Consider the following 21,195-nt stretch of genomic DNA (forward strand, 5'->3'; position numbering starts at 1 on the left):
GGAGCTACTGGCAGTGTTTGGATGGGCAAGGTGAGCTCTCACACCATTCCACACTGCCTTGGAAGAGTCCTCCCTGGGAGCTCTGAAATGCTGTGTCACCATCAAACCTCTGGACACCCCAAGAACTGACCTCAGTCATGTGTAAGGCAGTTGTACAGCTGATTCCCAACTTCCCTCCTGCCCACAAAGCTGCTGTTCCATGGGAAGCCTGGAAAAGCCCAAATCAAGTGCTGAGGCTGTGAGGAGACAACGAGTAACACCCCAGGAATCATATTTAGAGAGAAAAAAGCAAGAGCTGTGACTTGGAAAGGCTGCAAGATGCAGGAGTTGTGGAGAGAGGTTCTCTGCACAGCACAGCCCAGCAGCAGGGGAATTGCTGCCTTGGAGAATTCTGCTCAGGAAATTATGGCTTTGGGATGTTTTTAATCTCCCCAGCCCTGAACAGAGTGCAGGACTGCAAACTGCTGGGCACCTTGTGTCCTCCCAGCTGACCATCAGCTGAAGGACTGCAAGAAAAAAGCCATGGCACTGAACTGCAGCCTCCTGATTCCAGTGCTTTTAGGTAAATACAACAGCATATAACTTCAAAATGTCACCAAGAGACTGCATATAAAGCTTTCCTAGCACAGTGACTAGACAAAATGTAAAATAAAATGAAATTAGAAGGTTCCCTATGGGGTCAGAGCAGTAAAACTGATTCTGATTAAGTTGCATTACCAGATAGAAGCAGGATCTCAATAATTTACAGCCAGAGACAGGATAAGTGTCCATTAGTATTAGTGTCTATGGATGTACACTTTCTATTTTTCCACATTTTTAAGGCCTCTGAGACCATGTCTGGGCCTCCAGCTTTCCCTCTTCCTGGCTCCAAACCATTGAAGTAAAATCCCTTCCCCCCAGGCAGAAGAGGGGAAGGGATTCTTCATTAGCATCCTCTCCACCCCCAAAGGGTGGGTAAGGAAGAAGGCAGAATTATTTGAAGTCAGTGTGGACACAGTAAATGGTCTCTAATGGTATCTAGAACACAAAATTCAGGATAATTTGAAAAAGTTATGAGGTTGGACATGATCCAAATTCAGATGAACACAGCACAGCAGGATGTTGTGCAGATGTGTCAGTGACTTTTAAGTTTAGCAGTCCCTGATTTTGTTTTGTTTGTTTTTAATATTCCTTTCAGCACCAGCAATCTTGGGAAGGGCACACTTGAAGCCAAACCAAGAAGTACTAAAGGAAATAAAAAAATAAGCCAGATCAACCCTTACAGAAACCTGGGCTCATTATATTAATTGTGTCTAAACCTCCATCAATGTGTTCTTGGCCATTTTCCCTTGGAGAACCAGTGCAGAGTGGCTGCACTCACTTTGTGCCTCCTCCACTAATGAGCAGCCTCATGCCACTTCAATGCCTCTTCCCTCCCAGGAATCATTACCTCAAGAGTTAGAACTAATTTGACAAAAATCTGTTCTGCACCATCATCCCCAGGTTCTGGAGGTTTAAAGAAGCCATTGAAGGCACTTGCTGACAGGTCAGAACAGCTCTCCATCAGTCTCCAACAAAAACAGATGAGTAAGAACATCTGGGTAGATGTTTGAACTTTTTTTTTTTAAATCACTGCTTTATATTCAAGGTACCTGCACTTTCCCATGTACATTTTTGAAAGGAGTGGCACAAAGTTACTCCTCTTGCTCCCTCAAATTCCAGAGACAGGGATTTTTCAGACTGTGAGTACAATGAAATTAAAAAAAAACCAATCAGAAAACAAACCAGCAGGACTGTAGTGATGGTTGTTCTTCACTGTGTCCCAGTTTTGGGGTGGGCAGGAGATCCCAGCAGTGGTTCTCATCCTTTTGGGATGCACTGGGATCATCTCCATGTCTTTTACCCCTCCCTGGTGCTTTCAAGTAAGCTGCCAGACACCCCTGCAAGCTGATGAGCAGCAACCACCCAAGAGGTGGTTGCATGATTTTGTGTATAGAGAGCTTGTAAAGCACTTTGGGAAGCTGCAGGATGAAAAGGACTATATAAACGTAAGATATTATTATTATTAAACCAGTGATCTGACAAGAAGAGACAGCTCTTCAAATCTCTACAACAGCTTGAGCTGAAGAGATCAGGGAGTCCAATTTGAAAAAATAATAATTTGAAACGAATTGGAGGATTAGAAGTGGCAGCTCTTTTGTGGATTCTCCATGGCAGGTAAATTTAGTAGGCTACTTTAATTTTGCATCGTTTTAACTCCTGGCGATGCCCTGTGCATTGAATCTGACAGAGAGACAGAGTGTTTGAAGCTGTCGTGGCTACATTTTAGTCTCCCAATTTTACAATCAGTGTTTGAATCTGCTACTACAACTCTGGGTACAGAGATCAGAGGCTTATCAAAGAGGCATCCATTTCAAAGACAAGCAGCAGCTTTGACTTCATTCCTTCAATGCTTAAAATTCCTGAAAAAGCAGATGAGCATACCACAAAACAGGTCTGAAGGAAATCTCTCTATCGGCCGTAAACCTATTTCAGTATTAATTTTTTAAGGATCTATTTTGGTCTCAAGTAAAATGAGTGTGTTTAGCAGAGATAATCCTCTCAACAGGTGAGCTTAATATATGCCTTTTCCTATGACTGACTGAAAGAACATTTTAAACTTATTGCTTTTTCAAGCATTAATTGAAGAACTACTTCAACCAGTTAGCTGATTTTGTTTAAATCTTTTTTTAGACTAATAATGTCTTCCCTTTCCTAACAAAGCATCACTTCATTTCTTTATTGCTGCCCTCATTTTACCTGCACAGATGAACCAAAGGCACCATGGGCAGCAAAGGGCAATGTGCCCTTTGCAATAAGATGCCAGGGTTTAAAATTGTATCACACACTGGAGTGCTGCTTTCCACACCCAGCTCTTGGTTTTAAGCTGAGTTTCAGCATCCACATGAGTGAAAATATGACTGATCAGCATGGAAGTGAGCCTGGATGATTTTCTTCCTTCTGATCTCACACACTGCCTATCACTGAGACCACTGCCCACTCACTGGAACCAAGCAATTTTTGCTAGAAAGCAAGAGGGGATTGCTCCAAAGTGATTTGTAAACCAGATCCCAGTTCCTGCACTGAGCACTGCCCAGTCCAAGGGGGCCCTGAGGAGCAGGGAGCAGTGGATAGTTTATATCCCAAAAAGCAATGGATATATTTTCACTGGCAGCAGTGGATGGAGTTTCCCAAGGAGCAAGGGGCAGTGTTCCAGGCAGTCAGGTACCCCGGGGCAGGATAACCTGGTTCCAGTGAGTGCAGCCCCAATCCCATCTCTGCCTTCTTGTTTCCTGACTGACCCATCCCAGCCCAGCGCCACCAGCAGGACTCAGAGGGAAAGGGGACAACCAGCACCAGGTTAATGTGTCTGATGAAGGCTTGGGAGATGTGGCACTGGGAACTGGTGCAGCACAGCCCCCGGAGCCAGGCTGGGCTTGAAAGGAGCCGCCGCCGCTGCCAGCCAAGGAACGCATTAAAGCCGCCTTTGAAAGCCATGGCCACACCAGCAGCCTTAGCACAGCTCCACTGCAGGTGTGGACATGCCCTAAAGTGCACAGAAAGTGCTGAAGAGTTGGGCTCAAATCTCTTCTGACACACAGGACTGAGAAGCTTTAGCACATTGGGGCGTTTCTGAAAGCACTCCCAGCACCACCACACACCGAGTGAGAGCTCGGACCCAACCCAGCCTGGAGCCTGCACCATGGCTGCAGGTGCCTCTGCTCACAGCATCACACCTCATCCTGCAGCATTCAGCCCAGCTACAACCATTCTTCTGCAATATTTTATTGGAACCTGCACCATGGCTGCAGGTGCCTCTGCCCACAGCATCACACCTCATCCAGCAGCATTCAGCCCAGCTACACCAATTCTATTTTATTAAAAGCTTCTTGGTGCCCACACACACACATTTGGACACACTGACAAACCTGACATATTCTTCAAAATACTTTCAATTACTGTTATTTACCCAGTAGGAAACAAAACACACAGAAAACCACAGCAGAAGCTTTTTAGGAGATGTGATGATGCTGTATCTACCTCATCCAATTCCATGAACCACACTGCTTTCAGTTATGAACTGAGCATTTTTCATTGCTTTCTCCATTGCAGAGAACCACAAGAAAATCATTTTGGGGCAGAAGTGTCCCAAGTTTGGGTCCTTTATCAGCTTCAATCTTAATAAGCAATAATAACAGAATCATGTGATGGGTTGGGTTGGAAGGGACCTTAAAGCTCATCCAGCTCCACAGGGACAGAGACACTTTCCACTATCCCAGGTTGCTCCAGCCTGGCCTTGGACACTTCCAGGGATGGGGAAACCACAAGCCCGGTGTCCCTCCCTGGGTGACAGGAATGAATAAATGATTCTGTGCCAGAGGATCCCAGGACCAGCTCAGAGCTCATTCCCAACTCCTCATCCTTCCTGCTGAACACAGCCCAGTGCTGCTGCTTCTGAAGAAAAACTTCCTTTTTAAAAAGTCACTGTATGTTCAATAGATAAATAACCACCTCTGTACTTAAAAAGTGCAGAACTATGGCCATAAATAAGCATTAGTGCTTCAAAAATTGTGAAACCACAGCTTTATGGTTTTAAACAGAGACAAGGTGGAATCCTGAATGGTGGCAATGTATTTCAGATGAAAGCTTTCAAGGAGATGAGGAATAGTTACAGGAGCTGGAACCTGAGTAACTACAGTTGCATTAAATTATTCCATCTGCAAGTCCATTAAAAATTGTTAATGGTTTTGTATGGCTTTTATATTTATTGGGTGGGTTTATTCCTATGTGAGTCATACATATTTATTGCCACAGGCCAGATAATGGTTATTAATAAAACTTCTTTTATTTGCATACTGTCTTGATGCTGCCCTAAGTATTTACAGCTGGTCTATAAAATATAAAGAATCCTCAAAAATTCTAAATAGCGCCAGGGATGCATCACAACTTTGCTTTTTGTACTTTATTACTTTTTTGGTGCTTTGTTTTTTCAAAACTGGAAAAAAAATCCTCAGCCTGGTAAATCCATTTCTTTTCTCAAGTGAAAAGAGCACTAATTCTTTCACAGCTTTAAAGCACTATTTGTGTGGAGGAAGTGAGAGGAGATCCAAAGTTAAAGCAGGCTGGTTTTTTATAATTAAGAAAATACATATATTTCTGCACATAATTATGAACAGTAACAAAAGCTCAGTATTAAAATAGGTCCACTGAATCTCTGGAATTGTGCCTGCCAACTAAAACACCTACTATGAATTTAGTAATGGGTTATGCAAACATAAATTACAAAGCCAGACGTTTTAAAAGGAAAAAAAGGTGATTTATTGTCACACTGGAGACACGGCAGGATAGAAGCACAATTTCATTTTTCCATATATTCATCAACACTGCAGATGTGTTAATGCAAAAAGAATTCCAAAATCAAAATTACTCTCAACTGCTCTAATTCTCATCTGTCATTTAATTTACTTTAAAATTGTTACCAGGAAGCTTTTTTTTTTTTTGTCTTAAGCAAGCAAAACACACTCAAAATTCCTGGAAGAAAACAGGTTTAGGAGCATTTTATAGACATTTCTCCATCTAAAAATCAAGACTTCATCCAAAACTGACCACAGCAGAATGGCCCTGCAGAAACTTGGGGCATTTGGGAGGGTGTTTAACAGAAAAGCTTCAAACTATCATTTGTACCTTGGGCATTTGGTTGGTGAGTATTTTTACTCCCCATATTAATAATTTCTGGTTTTCTTTCAAGCAGATCCAACTATTCACTTATCCACTGTCGGAGCAAGGACAAGAATGGCTCGGAACTGGCAACTCCTGTTCAGAGAGTTATTCCTGACATCATGGTTTAATGAGAACAACACGTTCCTTTCATTACACCTGAGTGACTTTGAGGTGCTCCAGCAGATGAGCTGAGGGTTACAGAACGTTTGTTCACAGAGTAAAAAAGGAAAAAGATTGAAGATGTTTAATTATTTCTTCGCTTGGTAAATACACAAAGGAAGGAAGAGCAGGGATATTGATGCCTGTTATTTTTATAACTCTTGAAAATAAGTCAAACTATTGTTCAGAGTAAATTTAGGAACTGAACTTCAGACTCACTTTGTGAGTGATCTCCATATAAATTCCAAGTTTTGTACTTAGCTTACCATAACACAGAATGTAAGAACAGCTGTAATTGTTGGTACCACAGTGAGAAAAATCTCAGCTATTTCAGCTAAAAAAATGACAATATTTTCCCTTAAAAGCCAGTCAATGATACATCAATAAATCACGTTATATCTTAATGCACACTACATAAAGTACAGCCATTCTGCAGGAGGAAGGATGACAAATGCTCTGTCACACTCAGGTTTTTTCCTTGAGTTGTGACCTTGAAAAGGTTCTCCTGTTTCAGCTCTCACCCCAACCTTCCCCTGCCCTGCTCTGGCCATTTTCCAACTGGGTCAGCCCTGCAAGGTTCAAGCAAAGGCAAGAACAACCAGGGAAAAACAAACTGTTTGCTTTGCCTTCTTTCAGCCTCAGTGACAGCAGAAACTCACTGCAGCATCAAAGGCTTAACAAGAGAGATTAACTTGTAAATATTTGCTTACAAGTGTGTCCCTTTGTAAAGCACAGTAATACCCCAAATATCCCCTTTTCTCCTCCTCTGCAATGGAAAATGCTGCACCCTTGGCATTACTGAAATCCAATACCTGCAAGCAGTGCTGGGAGAAGAAAAGTGAATTCTTCAGCTCCCAAGAATGCTCAATCAGGAAAACACCCATATGAAATAAATCCACATTACTAACAGCAAGTAACTTCAGAGGAATTCATTTGTTCAGCTACTCTGATGAGTTTGGTTGAGTCAGATGTGTCCCCTCTTGAATATTTTTGGAACTCTTGAATGAAGTAATTGCCTGTATATTTTCAGATTTATTTTCAGATTTACAAAAAGACTTTTGAGGTAAATGTGTTGTAGAAAATTGATTTAAGGGTATCTTGAAAGCAAATGGAGAAAGAAGCAGCAACTCAGAATGGCCTAGGTCAGATGATTTCAGAAAAATGCTTTAAAATAAACTTCCCTGCCTAATAACACACAGCACAGCCATGACTTCTGCAGGTCAGGGGAACTCTTTTCCTGGGCTTCAGACCTTTACAAATGCTGTTTGAAAATCATGCTATGAAATCCTACACAGCAATAATCCCCAAAATATGGCCTCAATTGCTAAAAGGACTTTCTCAAGCCCTTTTATTCCCAAATAAATTGCACAGATTGTGCTGCCACCCTGCCCTGCTGGGAACAGCACAAGTTAAGACAATAATTAAAAAATATATTAATGAAGTTTACTGAGTATGGTAGGAATGGTCAGTGTGGTCAATGGAGGTGAGTTTTAAGAGAATCCTAGAAAAACACAACTGCTAATTATAATTGTTTGAGTGTCCTCTCACTTCCAATAAAAAGGCAGCAAATTTCATAATATAGAAATACATGTTAGAAACACTGATGGGTTTCCTGAGAACAAAGAGAATATGCTAAAGTGAAATATATATTAAATAATCTGTCCAGGATAAGGTTAGGCCTGATTTAACCCTTCTGACTCCACAAGACTGGTGTTCAGATCACATTTAAAGATATGGAGATAGATTTTGTTACTTTTCTGGAGAAGTTACATAATAATATTAATTTACTTCTCCACTTAGCTTTTGAAATACCAAACACATGTAGTACAAATTATCATAAAAATAATTTATCTGGCAAACAAAGCTCTTTAAAATAAAAATGTGGGAAGGTAGGACATGGCACCTAAATATTATTCTGAAGGAGAGGTATTCATCAAAGGGGGAAAAAAAAAGAGAAAACTGTGAGGGAAAGGGAAAAAAAAGAAGAAAAATGAAGGAAGAGGAGGAAAGTGGGAAAAGGAAAAAGGAGGGGGGAAGGAAAAAGGAAAACAATAAAAGGAGTGGAACAACCCAGCTGTAGATGGCAGCAAATCAATATTCACCCCTCTGTACACAGACACTGAGAACATCAATTATCCTCAGACAGACTGTGTGTTTTCAGTAGATTTTGTTATTATTTCCACTTTGTCACACAGACTAGACCAAAGTTGACTGTGCAAAGTCATTGGGAATCAACATTACCCATAATTCTGAAGATCCTGCTCTCATTTCAAGAACTAATTCAAGCAGCAGAATTATTTTTTACCCTTAATTTAATTATCTTTTGCTGTAGAGACTGGATGTTTCAATAGACTATACCAGAGACACTGGAGAAAAGGAATTTAGGAATTTTGCACTTTGAAAAACTGAGCCCTTCCATAATAACTGTCTTAATTTCCTTGAGTTCCTTTGACTTGCAATTATTTTTTTTTTTAAAGCTTGTGGATCTTAAAGATATGCATCACCTTGACACACAACATGAGCAATAAAATCATTACTTGTGTAACAGAAGATTTTACAGGCTTCTTTCTTTCTCTTTGGGGCACTGCAGAACTGTGTTGGAGCAGGATGGGGATGACAGGGATGGTTTGGGTGGCACTGATGGAAAACAGCTTTGATGTAGGCAGGTAAATGTCATTTATTTGGGATTAACCAAGGGCTCAAGTCAGCAGGCTGCCCCCTCACCCAGTCAGTGTTCAGGCATTATTTTGTTTCCCCATATTCCATTTTCCAGAGCATCTTTGTTTGAGAATTTATGTTCCTGTGCTTGGAGGTTCTCCCACATCCCTCCATATCTCTGCCCACTGAACCTTTAATCTGCTTTACAGGATTCAGATGGGAATTTTGCATTTAAAGGTAATCCTGACTTTCTCAATCTCACCAATTGGGTTCATTTACAATCCAGAAAGTGCAAAGGGCAAAACCAGTGAGGAATCACCCATCCAAGTTACCATTTTCCCCATCAGGATAAAACCCAGGGCCCACAGCAGGAGGGGAAGCTCCTGTCTCTAAATCTGGCCTTTGTGCAGGCACCTCACATCTGCCTGGCTTTGCAGAGCTCATGATCTCCCATTACAAAATTAGTCACTTATTTCATTCCCCAAGAGCAGCTGAGCCAGGCTTTTGTCTTGTGCCCAGTTTAATGACCCCTGGCTCAGGTGAGCCTGGTAATAACCCCAGTATTACCTGGCTTACGTGGCCAAATCCTGCAGTGGAGAGTTACAGGTTAAACAGGCTTCAAAGGGAAGTATTAGCTAAGCTTTTCAATGTTTAAAACAGAAATAGGTAAGCAAAAAGTGGTTACTAAACTAAGAATCCAGGTAAAAACAAAAGCAACAACATTAGGGTCTATTTGCACTTCATGCCAAAAATTATTAACCTAAAAAACCCCAACTCTGAAGGATGGTCATTCAGACATTCTGTTATTCACACTAGAACTGACATATGAGGAGAGGATTAAGCAAAACAAGAATTTCACAGAGGTTAAAATACCCCAGAAATACCACAGTTGGTCACAACAGTTCAGGATTTGTCACTGTAAGAAAATAATCATCTGATGCAGGCTGGCAATTCACATGATATATTTTGAGATGTCTTCCAAGTAACAGTCATGTAAAATTGATGTTTCAAGTAATCTCCTGACCAGTCTCAGCCTTCCACAGTAGCTGCTCAGGGGGAAACAAATTGAGACTGAAAATACTCCAAAATTTCTGTGAGCAGCAGGTCTGATATGACCTCCTAAAAGGTGTGAGGAGACAAAGAGTATTTTTGCAATAACAGGTTAAGAACCCTTTCTGAAAGTTTCCACACAACCACTACTGAATTTTCTGTTCATGTAAAGTTCCCAAACATGAGACACTTCTTCCCAGAGTCATCTCCCAGTATGCCAAGACAGAAATAGTATTTTAACATTTTTAAATACCAAAAGCCCTAGGGTCATTCCTCCAAACATGAAAACATTGTATTGCTTTTGCAGCAATTTGATAATTTGCAAGGAAGGCAGAAATGACCCAAATAGTTCTGTCACAATTTTTAAAGTGAAAAGAAACAGAAGTAGCCTCAACTTCATTAGCAATTTTTGAATCCTTTTCTGCTGCACAGGAGATAACTTTCAAGCTGATATTATGGAAAGTCTAGAGGCAGCAATGAATAGGAAAGTCAAAGCAATCCACACTTGTCTCCTGATTTATGGTGGGACTGGCAAGGGGAGAGGAAAAGAGATGCTGGCACAGCCTAAAGCAGGGCTGCACTGACAGGGATGCAGGCAGGGTGAAACACAAAATGGAAAGTACAATTCTGAAACAGTTTGTTACATTCAACAATTCCATCTTTGTGGCTTTGTTTCTTCTTTTAATGCCAAGAAAGTTGTTACTTTATCATGGAAATTTAAATTGAGCTGTACACTGGATTATTTATCTATCTGAAGAACATTCTGCATCCAGGCTGGTTTTCTATCACAGAACTCTTTTGTTATAAAAAAGAGCAAGTTGGATGCTTTAGCAACTTGAATGTATCGGTTTGGAGATGCCAGTGGCTCCCTGTGCATTCATTCCTGCCCACCTCAAGGATGTTTCCCATCCTGGGGAGGTTTCCAGACAAAGCTGCAGTTACTGACCCTGCCTTCTGATTTCCAAAACTGCTGAAGTTTTGAGAAATGTTCCCAGACCTCCCTGCTTCTTGGGAGTGCAATAAACAACTGAAGGTGAACACACACTGCACAAGCTGCAAGTTTTGTGTCAGGAGGAAATCCAGTGCAGTTTTCCAGCAGGGATAGCTGGACACCCACATTTACCAGAACAAATCCCTTGGACAGGACAAACCTTCCACATCTGAGCTCCCTCCATGGCCCTGGGGGCAAAAATTACATCTCAAGTTGGCTATAGCCTGATAGACACAGAAGATACTTTCTTCTAATTCTTTGATTCCATTTGCATTCTTTCTCTGTCAGAGAATGTAGAAGTTGCTCTTCAGAAATAAATCTGCAGAAGAGCACCACAGCACAGAATGCAGACAAAGAAAGAACCTAAAAAATTCATGCAAGGTTATAAAGGAATGTGGTTTCATAGGGGCCCCAGGACAAAAGATAAGGATGTAGAACTTAGCAGAGATCCCAATTTCCTCAAACACTGAGGATGTTCAGAGTGTTGTTTCAAATGTAGTCCCTGAATAAATAAAACTCGTGTATTCTGGAAGAGAACAGAGGCTACAGAATTTTATTTTGTAAAATAATATTTAAAACCTTCCATCAAATGATTTAACTTCTGTATCCTCTTTACTGGAAAGGACTAATTGTGTATCATTTCCTACTATATCTCTTAAAGTAATTATAACTGTACATTCCTGTCCCACTGAGTTACCAAGGTGCTCTTACAATGCACTATAAAAGTGAAGTGTCTTGGGGGTTTTTGTTTGTTGCTCCCCTTCTGCTCCACAGAAATAAAACTGGCTTCAAGAAACCCTCCTGAAATCTGTAACATGCCATCAGATGGAACTGGCAGCTACAGCCACATTCTGAATTTGTCATTTTACTCATAGGAAAAAAAGGAAGGCAGCAGGAAACAAGTTTTGTAGTATGAATTTAAGCTTCTAGCAAACAATTGAAAATGTGGCCCCAGAATTCCATGTATTTTCTGGATTCTGAACAATTTCCTATACTCTCCATATTCTTTCACTTCTCTCCTTCCTTCTTTTCCCAATAGTTTGCAAAGGGAATCAACTCACCCTCTCACAGCTCCTGAACTCACTCTTCAAATTCTTTTACTCCTTTTAAAAAGTCCTGCTCCTTCAAAGCTGCAGCCCCCAAATTCTCTCTTCTTGAAAGAGAGCTGATTTCTGCCCCACAAAGCCTCCTCAGGGCACCAGGAAAACAACACAGCCTCTTCCCCACACTGCCTTTGCCCTGCCTGGGTCAGCATCCCTCCCTGTGCACCCACAGGAAGCTGAGCAGCATCTGCTGCTGGAGAAGCAGCACTGAAGGGTAGGAGAGCTGCCTGCTGCTTCCCTCCCAGGAAGAGGCTTGGAAGGAGCTGGTGCTGGCAGATCAGTTCTCTGGAACTGCCTTTGAAACGCCACAACATTCCTGGATGAACAGATTGCTGGCAATCAGCAGGGGGAAAAAAAAATACCCAAATCCACAAAACAAACAGAGGAGGCAGCCAGCCCTGAGCACTGCTCTGCTTTCAGCAGGGAACCAAGTGAGATTATCCGTGGGTTTGAGGGAACTGCACATGCCTGTGCACAGACACGCTGCACATGAGGAGTTTAAACACTCCCAGCTTCTCACACACAATATTCACTTTTCCCACTGGTTTTACCCCTGCAAGTTTTACCCCACACCTGTGCTCCAGGGGAGTTTGGCTCAGCCCTGACCTTGTTGTGTTTCCAGTGAAATCAACAGCAAAACTTAATTTGATTTTTGATGGAAAAATGAGCACCTTTGAAGTTACACCCTTGATATAGATTTATTTAGGCAGCAAAATGTCACTTTGTACATCCAAATGCTCCGAGAGCTTGGATTGGTGAAGAATTTTTTTTTGCAATTCTCTAGGTTTTACATTATTATATAATTTAGAGCAAGCCTGTTTGAAGATCAGTATTGATGCTTCCTCTAAAAACATCAATCCACATTTCAGTATTTCCAGAATGCAAAAGCTCCCTGATGAGGAAAACGTCAGAGATAAGCAGGTTTAGATAAGGACCTGGCAATACACACAAGAACATTATAGAAATAAACCATTAAGAAGAAAACATCACTTCCACATGCCTAAGACCACCTACTAGAGCAAGAGACTGGGACAGCTTTTCTGCTTACCTCTGGAGTGTTTTTCTTGAACTCACGACTTTGCTCAATAAGTTTTTTCCTGGACTGCTCACTTTCATCTTGCCGGTTCGCCAATATTGTTGCTGTGGTATCGAGCTCTCTCTGTTCAGAAAAAGAAATATAAACAAAAAGAAAAAAAAATACAGTCAGAGCTGTGTTTGTCACAGAAATAAAAAAAAACAAAGAAAAAACCAAAAAAACCCCTCATATATGCATCATGTTATTGGGAATGTGTGGATGGAAGGGCTGGGGAGCAGCACAGAACAAGCACCAGGCTGTGAACTCCTGAATCACAGCAAGTGGAGCTCTACAACCTTTTGGACTCCATCTTGCAACCAAAACATCACCATTTTTCTCAAAACTATTCATGGCTCCACCCCAGCATTACACAGGACAGGAGCAATGGCACACAATACACACCTCCTAATCAATTCCCAAGTCCAGTGAAGATTACAGATTTTGGACATATACAAACCAGGTTTATTTTCACCTGCCTGCTTTTTAAAGATACTGGTTTTCCCTGTTTTGAGTTATCCTATTATAAAAATGTATTAATTCAAATACTGGTTAACCTTATACTTGAATCTGGACTGGTTACACTTCAGTCACTCTTAATCCCACATGACATGCTGTATATAATACCTTACTGCCACTGCAGTGCTCTTTTCCATTTAAGTTTTCCTTTATTTGAATACAAAATTATCTTTTCCTATTATTGGAATCTATTCCACCAAGGTTATTAGCAGCTATCTCCATTTCCTCCCCAAAACAAATCTTTTTTTAAGCACCTGATGAATGCCAGAGTATCTCCCAACAGGTTCTGCTGAGCTGAAGCACAGCTCCCATTGTTTCCCAGCTTCTTCCAAGTGTGTTATCCCCATCCCAATTCCTCCACTCAGTGTTGTGCTCCAAATGTCACCATAATAGATTGAATGGGTCACTTATCAGTGCATAAACCAACAATACTCAATCTTCTGTGTCAGTTTGTGCCTCTGCTGCAGTATTTCCGCATAATATGAAAAAATAAAGGCAAAACCCTGCAAACCCAGCTACAGACATCGTTCCCCAAGTCACTGGGAGAATCAAGAATTCAGAAAAGAAATTTGGCACTGTTTATTAATTCAAAAAGAGAAAAACCTGGCTATGAGAAAAGTTCATGAAAAGTGAGAACTAGAGCAAGACTACCTTCACCTCACCCCTGTGCCAAGCTGCCTCCAACCTGCCTGCAAAACTCCCAATATCTCCCAGCAGAAATTGTCATACTTCTGGAATTTCTTCATAACTCAACCACCTGTAAGGCACCAAAAGCACAAGGCTGGGACCTCCTGTCAGGTCTAATACCAGACCCCAAACAGATGGTCAAGTCTGACTTGTTGGTAGATACAAATACTACTGTCTAAGTACTCTGAAAAAAGCCTAATTCCTAATTTTAGATTCATTTTTGAATGGGTAAATCCTTGGAGGATGGATGGATGCACATGTGTCTTTTTTAACTCCACAGTTGAACTTTTGGATGGAAAATAAAAAGCTTTTGAGTTCCCAGCTCAAGAGGACCAGGATTTTTTTCTCCTTTAAATTTATTAGCATAAAATTAAGATTTTAAAATAAATATATGAACTACAGTTATCCTAATCCTTGGAAACCAGCTCAATATGACAAATGCATTTGAAGCCAAGCATGATGTTGGATCAGTGACCTCAGTATTGTCACTGAAATACTTAAAAATCTTTCTATATCTGACTTTGAGTAAAGAAACAGGGCAATATGTCCACCAGATCTTGGTTTGGAATTCTGCAACATATGTGAAATCTATTGCAGAAAAGTGGGAAATACTTAACAGTTGGATAAACCACATTTGAAATTCATCCCAGCTAAGTTTATGCAAGAAAAAAGAGCAACAGAAACCAATGTGGTTAAGCAGAACTATAAAGAGCAATATAACGGCTAAGCAGAAGGCTTTTAAAAAATATAAACAATCTGGTACGGCCAGAAACTTGGAAAACTATATTTAAAAAGGAAGCACACATTTAGAGCCAAGCAAAGAGAACACAAATCATGAAGTAAGAGGGAATTTCAGTGGAGCAAAGAACCAAGTGTGCTTTGGTTTCCGATATCGAGCGCTAGCAAGGAACCTGACCAATGGAAAAGCACGACTTTTAAAGACCTGTGCTTCCAAGTTTAGAGACAAGAAAGAACTGGTTAATAAATAAATAGATTTCATATTTTGTGAAGAGACAGGTAGGAAATGACAAAGGACTTTCTCACCCTCACTGCCTGACTGACACCGGTGCCACGGTGCACTTACACCAGGCGCCTTCCCATTACTTTCTGAATTCCTTCTGGGACAGGTCTGATAATTCCTCCCCACAAAACATTTCCTTCTGTGATATATCAGGCACAGACGTTGCCAAGGAGAACTGCCAGCACACCACTGCACTGAGCTGTCTGACTCTGGGGGCTGGAGCCCACGAGCTCCAGATCTTGCACTGATGAGCAGCTGAGAGTGTAAGATGCAATTCCAGCTGAGGAGCAGCAGGTCTGATACAAAATAAGGTATTAAATCTTCAAGCCATGTCATGGTTAATAAGACCAAAATCAAAACTATTTGGAAAATCACTAATCTTTTCTTCCTTACTTGATCTGAACTGTGTACAATGCAAGTTTCATTTATTTAAGCCTAATAATAGATACAGGATTACCCACAAGGACTAATGGCAGATTTTTCATAGTTTTGTGATTTGATCTCATGAGACAGTCCAATCTTTAAAAAAAATTTAATGTGGTCAATGCATTATTTCTGCAAGCAAGCTCATTTTAAGGAGTAAATAGTAGTAACTTCAACATTTGGTACCTGAGTATTGTGTAACACTCTGACTTAGATACTTACAATCACTCTCTAAGTAGGTAACAAGTAAAAGGAGATGTAATTCTGCACAGAGAAGTGTGTTGGAGAGTCAAAAACAGGAGCCCATGTCTCAGTATCATCCTTCACACCTTTGAAATCAAAAGGGCTCCAATGAAAAGCAAACAAAACCAGGGCTCAAAGGTGTTGCAGCAGTGACCTGGCTGTGGAAAGGATTCAAAGCCTGGAAGTTCAGTTCCACTGATTCAACACTGGCTAATGAACTTTCTGGCCCAAAATAGCCACCTGCAGAAAGGAGTCACTGCTTGGAGCACTTCTTGAGAGAACAAGCAAGACCATTATCCCTCCCCCTGCCCCAAAGTCCCATCGATTTAGGGCAGGCACAGTTCAGAGACAACTAAAGAACTCTCTCCAGGGTTTCTGCTTTGACCCATTTCAACAAATTTACTGGAGGTGGGAGGCAGGCAGTGGGAGGAGAGGAGACAAGAAAGTCTTATGCTCCTAAGTGTGGGAGTCATTAGAAGCAGTCTCCAGAAAACAAACATTAAAAGCTTTCTTTCAGGCAGTACAGAAATGAAAAATCTAAAACTAGGAGGGTCAATCCAATATCCAGTGTAACAACAGTCACCTTGGGGTGAACTGCTGTTCTCTTAACTCAGGTACTTCCAGAGCCTGTCCATCCTGCCTCTGTCACCCCACGGTGACACGGCTGCAGGGGACCCACCAGAGCAGAAGGAACCTGCTGGAACCATCCCATCCTTCCCAACTTCTGCTGCATGGAATCAGCTCCCTGCCCAGGACCAGCAGGAGCTGCACATTTCAGCAGGGAGGTGGGAAAACACAGCTGCACTGAGGGGGCTGTGGAATCCCCCTGCTTGGCACCAGCCTGCAATTAGGTTGACCCCAAGTAATTATGAAACTGCAGGCTCACTGCAGGCGAGTTTCAAGGTTGTTTTCCTTTACTGCTGACATGTCTTTGCCTACCAGATGCATTCTTTGATAATCACCCAGCAGCAGGTCTGCACCACTGACCACTTCAGCACAACAAGGCCTTTCCTTTCCATAATAAGAATATCCAAGTCAGTCCTTCCATGCCTGAGACCTGGGAGCTGCTGGGTGGCTGCTCTCAGAGTCCCAAAAATTACTCACTCAGGAAAATAATTTCTGAAACAAATTGGACTTTCTTGGCTATTTATGAAGTTTCTGTTCCCTCACCCACTTCTAACAGTTACTGCCCTGCCATGGGCATTTCACAACCAAAGAAACCACCACACTTCAGCATCCCAATTCCCCCAAAAGCTGCTCCAACAACCATAACTGGTCCTCAGTCTCTGCTCTGAACCAGTATTCCCATGGCCCACATGGAAGAAGTTACAAAAACCTGTAATAACCATCTCTAAGTACTGTGACATAACTGTACCCAAACTTTTGTAATTCTCCCATATTTAAATGTTTAATCCTTGCTGCATTTACCACAAAGCTCCTACAGTGCAGCAAGAAACACGTATCACAACTTTAAAACAAACTGGTAGGCTTCCAGACATGCATGCAAAGCCTTTGAAAGCCTTAAGCATGGCTGCAGAGATGAACAGGACACCAGGAAGGTTTTTTTCATACAAAAGGTGGTCAAGCATTGGAATGGGCTGCCCAGGGAGGTGGTGGAGTCCCCATCCCTGGAAAGGTTCAAGAGACAACTGGACGTGGCACTCAGTGCTCTGGTTTAGTTGTTAAGGTAGAGATCAGTCACAGGTTGGATTTGATGATCTCAAAGGTCTTTTCTTAATGATTCTGTGCATCATAAAACTCATTTTACTTATTACAAGGATCGACACAAACCACAACTTCACGTAGATTAGGAATTTTCTGCCAGTAAATGTAGCATTAACCACTTCCCCCGAAATCCTGTTTCGGTGTGCTCAAGGTATTTCCCTTTATCACCAGTTCAATCAGTTCCCCAGTACACTGATAATCTGCTACTGAAAGGAATTTTCAGAAGTTTCATTTCTGTTTTCATCCTCTCACAGGATTGCATTTGCCAGATCTATCAAAGCTCTCAATGTAGCTTTTTGCAATTTTTAATTTCCTATTAAAGGAAAATCTCCCAGTGCCAGGATGACCCCAGTGAAGTGTCTGGCACAACTCTGCACATGCACAGCCTACTTGTCTTGGGGAAATTTTACATTTCCCTGCCTGCTCCCTGAGGCAATCCACCCTTCAGTCTCAAAACCCCATTGTCTGCACCTGTCCAGAAGCCAATGTAAGTATTTCAGAAATATTTCAGAAATTATAAACTGCTTTGCAAGCTTGCTGTGCTGCTCTGGAAAAACAAAGCCATGTTCACCTGATAAAGCTCTAGATTATGAGGTGGGGGGAGAAACCACAGAGCTGACACTGGGAATTTTTATTAATGTCTGTTTTGACTGTAAAAGGCCAGCCCCAGTTCTAAGGTGAAACTGCTAAGGTAAAACACTGTAAGGATTCTGTGAGCAGAGTTTGTGTCAGCCTTGCTGTAAAGCCTCTTTCTAAAACAAGCAAAAGGAAAGACCAAACAGCTCAACAAGAGCGTAACATCTCAAGAACCACGATCCCATCTTACAACTCAACAGTGACTGCTGAACAAACAACAAGACCAGAATACCTGTAATTTACACTCCAGAGGAAGGAAAAAAAATTGTAAATACCCACAAGCATTAAAACACATTTCTTAGGAAGCATTTTGCCACTTGGCAAACTGATGCAAGTACCTTTCACATGCAGAATTAGTTAGAAAATTTCAATAAACATTTTTTATTTCTGCATATTGAAGCAATTTGACTCGAAGTAAGTTTTTAAACAAGCTTTAACTGGAACAAATTTAGGGCCCTACGCAATACTTTTGGGACAGGGAGTCAATGTGTGTGGTGGCCACTGCACAGAACAAAGAGAGCAAGAACAGAGGTGCTAATGGAGCCATCGATAAAATTATCTTAATTAGCAGGCTTAAAAAAAAAAAAAAAAAAAGGGAAAATGTAAAAAGAAAGGGTGTTGTGGCTTTACCTGCTCACAACAGCCAGTGCCACAAATGTAGGCAATGCCCATCAAACTATCTTGCAAGAGGGGAAAGGCAGCACTGGCTTTGCAAAAGGAGCTACAATCAGCAGAAAGAAGCCACACAAATATAGATACCAGCAACAAATGCACTGTGAGGGGGGAAGCTTGGCAGTGCCAGAGCCAAGATGATTATTCCTGTCTTTTCTTCTACACCTTGAATTCAAAACTTTTTTAGAAAATGCAAAGAGCTGGAGAGTATCCAATGCCAAAGGTCTGTACTCAACAAGCCTTTTCTCTCACTCAAGAAAATAATGAAACATTGGCTATTTGTTTCAAAAGTCAGTTTTTTTCTTCTTCCAGCATTATTTACTCCCTGTTTCCATCCCCTCAAACCCAGGTGCACAATGACTGCACGAGTGCCAGGCCCGAGGGTGTCCAGCCCTGCTCTCAGCAGCACCACGTGGGTGATGTGCTCTGAGCTCTCAGCAGAAATAATGAACAATGAAGCTCAGGCTTCATTCACAGCACCCTCTATCTTCACCCCAAAGCTTCTCTCCTCCTCCTGCTCCTCAGTTTCTACCCCGGTCATGAATCATTTTGTTCCCTCCAGGCCCACCCTCACCTCAGCCCTACAGCAGCATGTCTTGGGTTACACTCCAGGGTGTGATAAAAGGTATCTGTTCTATCACCATCTGTTGAGGGTGGGGCAGTGATCCTGATCTCCATGGGAGATATTCTGCTAATGGGCCATCCATTGAAACCAGGCAGGGCAGTGTTCTTTATCTTTTCACAACCCATCCTTCCTCCAGCCAGTCATTTTCTGCTCATGGCCATTGAGTCCCACTGTGGGACTGATAAAATTACTGCATCCCATTGGGAGTTGCTCCAGCCAGGGGGAAGAGCCCAACATTTCTTACCAAGATAAAAACAGAGGGTTTGGGACACTAAGGGAGCCCCTTTCTCCACTGGACTCCTGAGGAAAACCGGATTTCTCCACATCACCACTGGAGCTCCGGAGGGAAACTGCACCTTGTACAGGAGCACTGCTCCAACTGAGCCACATCTGTCACTGCAGGAGGATGCAGCCACCATGGAATGGGACTGCTGCCAACACCCTGCCTGACGGGTGTCAGGTTGTACTCTGACTGTGTCAGGGTTTGGGGTTTGTTTCTTTGTAGTACTGTAGTTCTATTTTAATTTCCCTAGTAAAGAACTGTTATTCCTAATTCCCATGTTTTTGCCTGAGAGCCCCTTGATTTCAAAATTATAATAATTTGGAGGGAGGGGTTTTACATTCTTCATTTCAAAGAGAAGCTCCTGCCTTTCTCAGCAGACACCTGTCCTCCAAACCAGGACACAGCAGCACTCACCTTGAGCACTGGGGAGCTAAAAGGCACCTGCAGGGTGGATTTGCCCGAGCCAGCAGCACCCCCTGCTCTCAGCATCCCCCAGCCTGCTCCTTTCCCAAGCTGTGTGAAGCTCCAGTGTGAAACCACCAGCTTCCATTACCTCACCCCAAGACCTGCAGTTTGGGCTCCGAGAAATCTGTCAGCAAACCCACTCCACCAGTTATTTCACACTCTGCTTGATTTTGCACTGCAGTTCATCACACTTTGGAAGGACATAAATTTCCTAAAAAAGTGAGGGTTTGCTGGGGAGAGGGCTCCCTTGGTTTTGCCAGCACAGCACATCCCCAGCCAGCCGGCTGCAGAGCTGCCTACAGCCTCACCCACTTCCCACACCATCATTTTCACACTCTTCCACTTAAAAGCAGAAGTTCAGACCGGTTCCTTCAATACCCACAACAGAAAAAGCCAAAAAGTAATGAGTTAATTTAAGTGTTGCTGCAGTGAGGCTTCCCAGAAGGGAGGATTTTGGATGGATATAGCAAGGGGACGGTGGGAAGTGGTGAGAGCTGCTCCAGCTTGGAGCAATCTGCTCACCCACCATCCACTGGCTGTGCTGTAAAATCACAATACAACCCTGTGAACACATAAAATTAAGTTCATCATGTACATGCTGATTAATCACTGTGAAAGAAACAAAAAAAAGTCTCAGCTCAGTATTTGTGACTTTCAGGGCAGCTACAGGGTGATGGGGATTCAAACTGCATCTTCTTCTGCCAAATGCAATAAATTATGGGAAACCAAAGGACTTGGCTGCTTGCACAGCCTTTGCCTGGGCAAGACCCAGCTAAAAGTCCATCTGCTGGACCTCCTGTCTGGCTGGTTGATCAAGGGCTGACCAAAGCACAAAGCCAGTGGCCACACTGACCATGGCTCTGACCACACCACAGTAGGCAATTACGCCGTGGCTGAAGCGGCCACAGAGAACAAAAAATGTTCTCCATGGTCTGGAGATCGTGGCACGTGGGGTCCCACCAGGGCCAGGCCAGCCTTCCCATCCCCTGCACTTCTGTCACAGCCAGTAGGGCAGGAGGAATGTCCCCTGTCCCCTCCTCAGCCCTCCACACACATGGGTGACAGGGAATGGAGAAGGACACGGAGGGAAACACAACAGCTCAGCCACGTTTCTGATCCCAGAA

General features: G+C 42.3%; 1 protein-coding gene across 6 annotated transcripts in view; it reads right to left on the reverse strand.

The window, feature by feature from the left end:
• The window catches only part of CUX1 (cut like homeobox 1), a 268,976-nt gene that overhangs the window by 205,766 nt on the left and 42,015 nt on the right, over positions 1-21,195 (reverse strand). For all 6 annotated transcript variants that reach the window (XM_033077920.2, XM_033077921.1, XM_033077918.1 and 3 more), the window contains exon 2: positions 12,749-12,859. In XM_033077920.2, coding sequence (XP_032933811.1) covers positions 12,749-12,859 — 111 coding nt within the window. The remainder of the gene's footprint in view (positions 1-12,748; positions 12,860-21,195) is intronic.

This window comes from Catharus ustulatus, chromosome 22, assembly GCF_009819885.2.
Source record: "Catharus ustulatus isolate bCatUst1 chromosome 22, bCatUst1.pri.v2, whole genome shotgun sequence".
Lineage (NCBI taxonomy): Eukaryota > Metazoa > Chordata > Aves > Passeriformes > Turdidae > Catharus > Catharus ustulatus.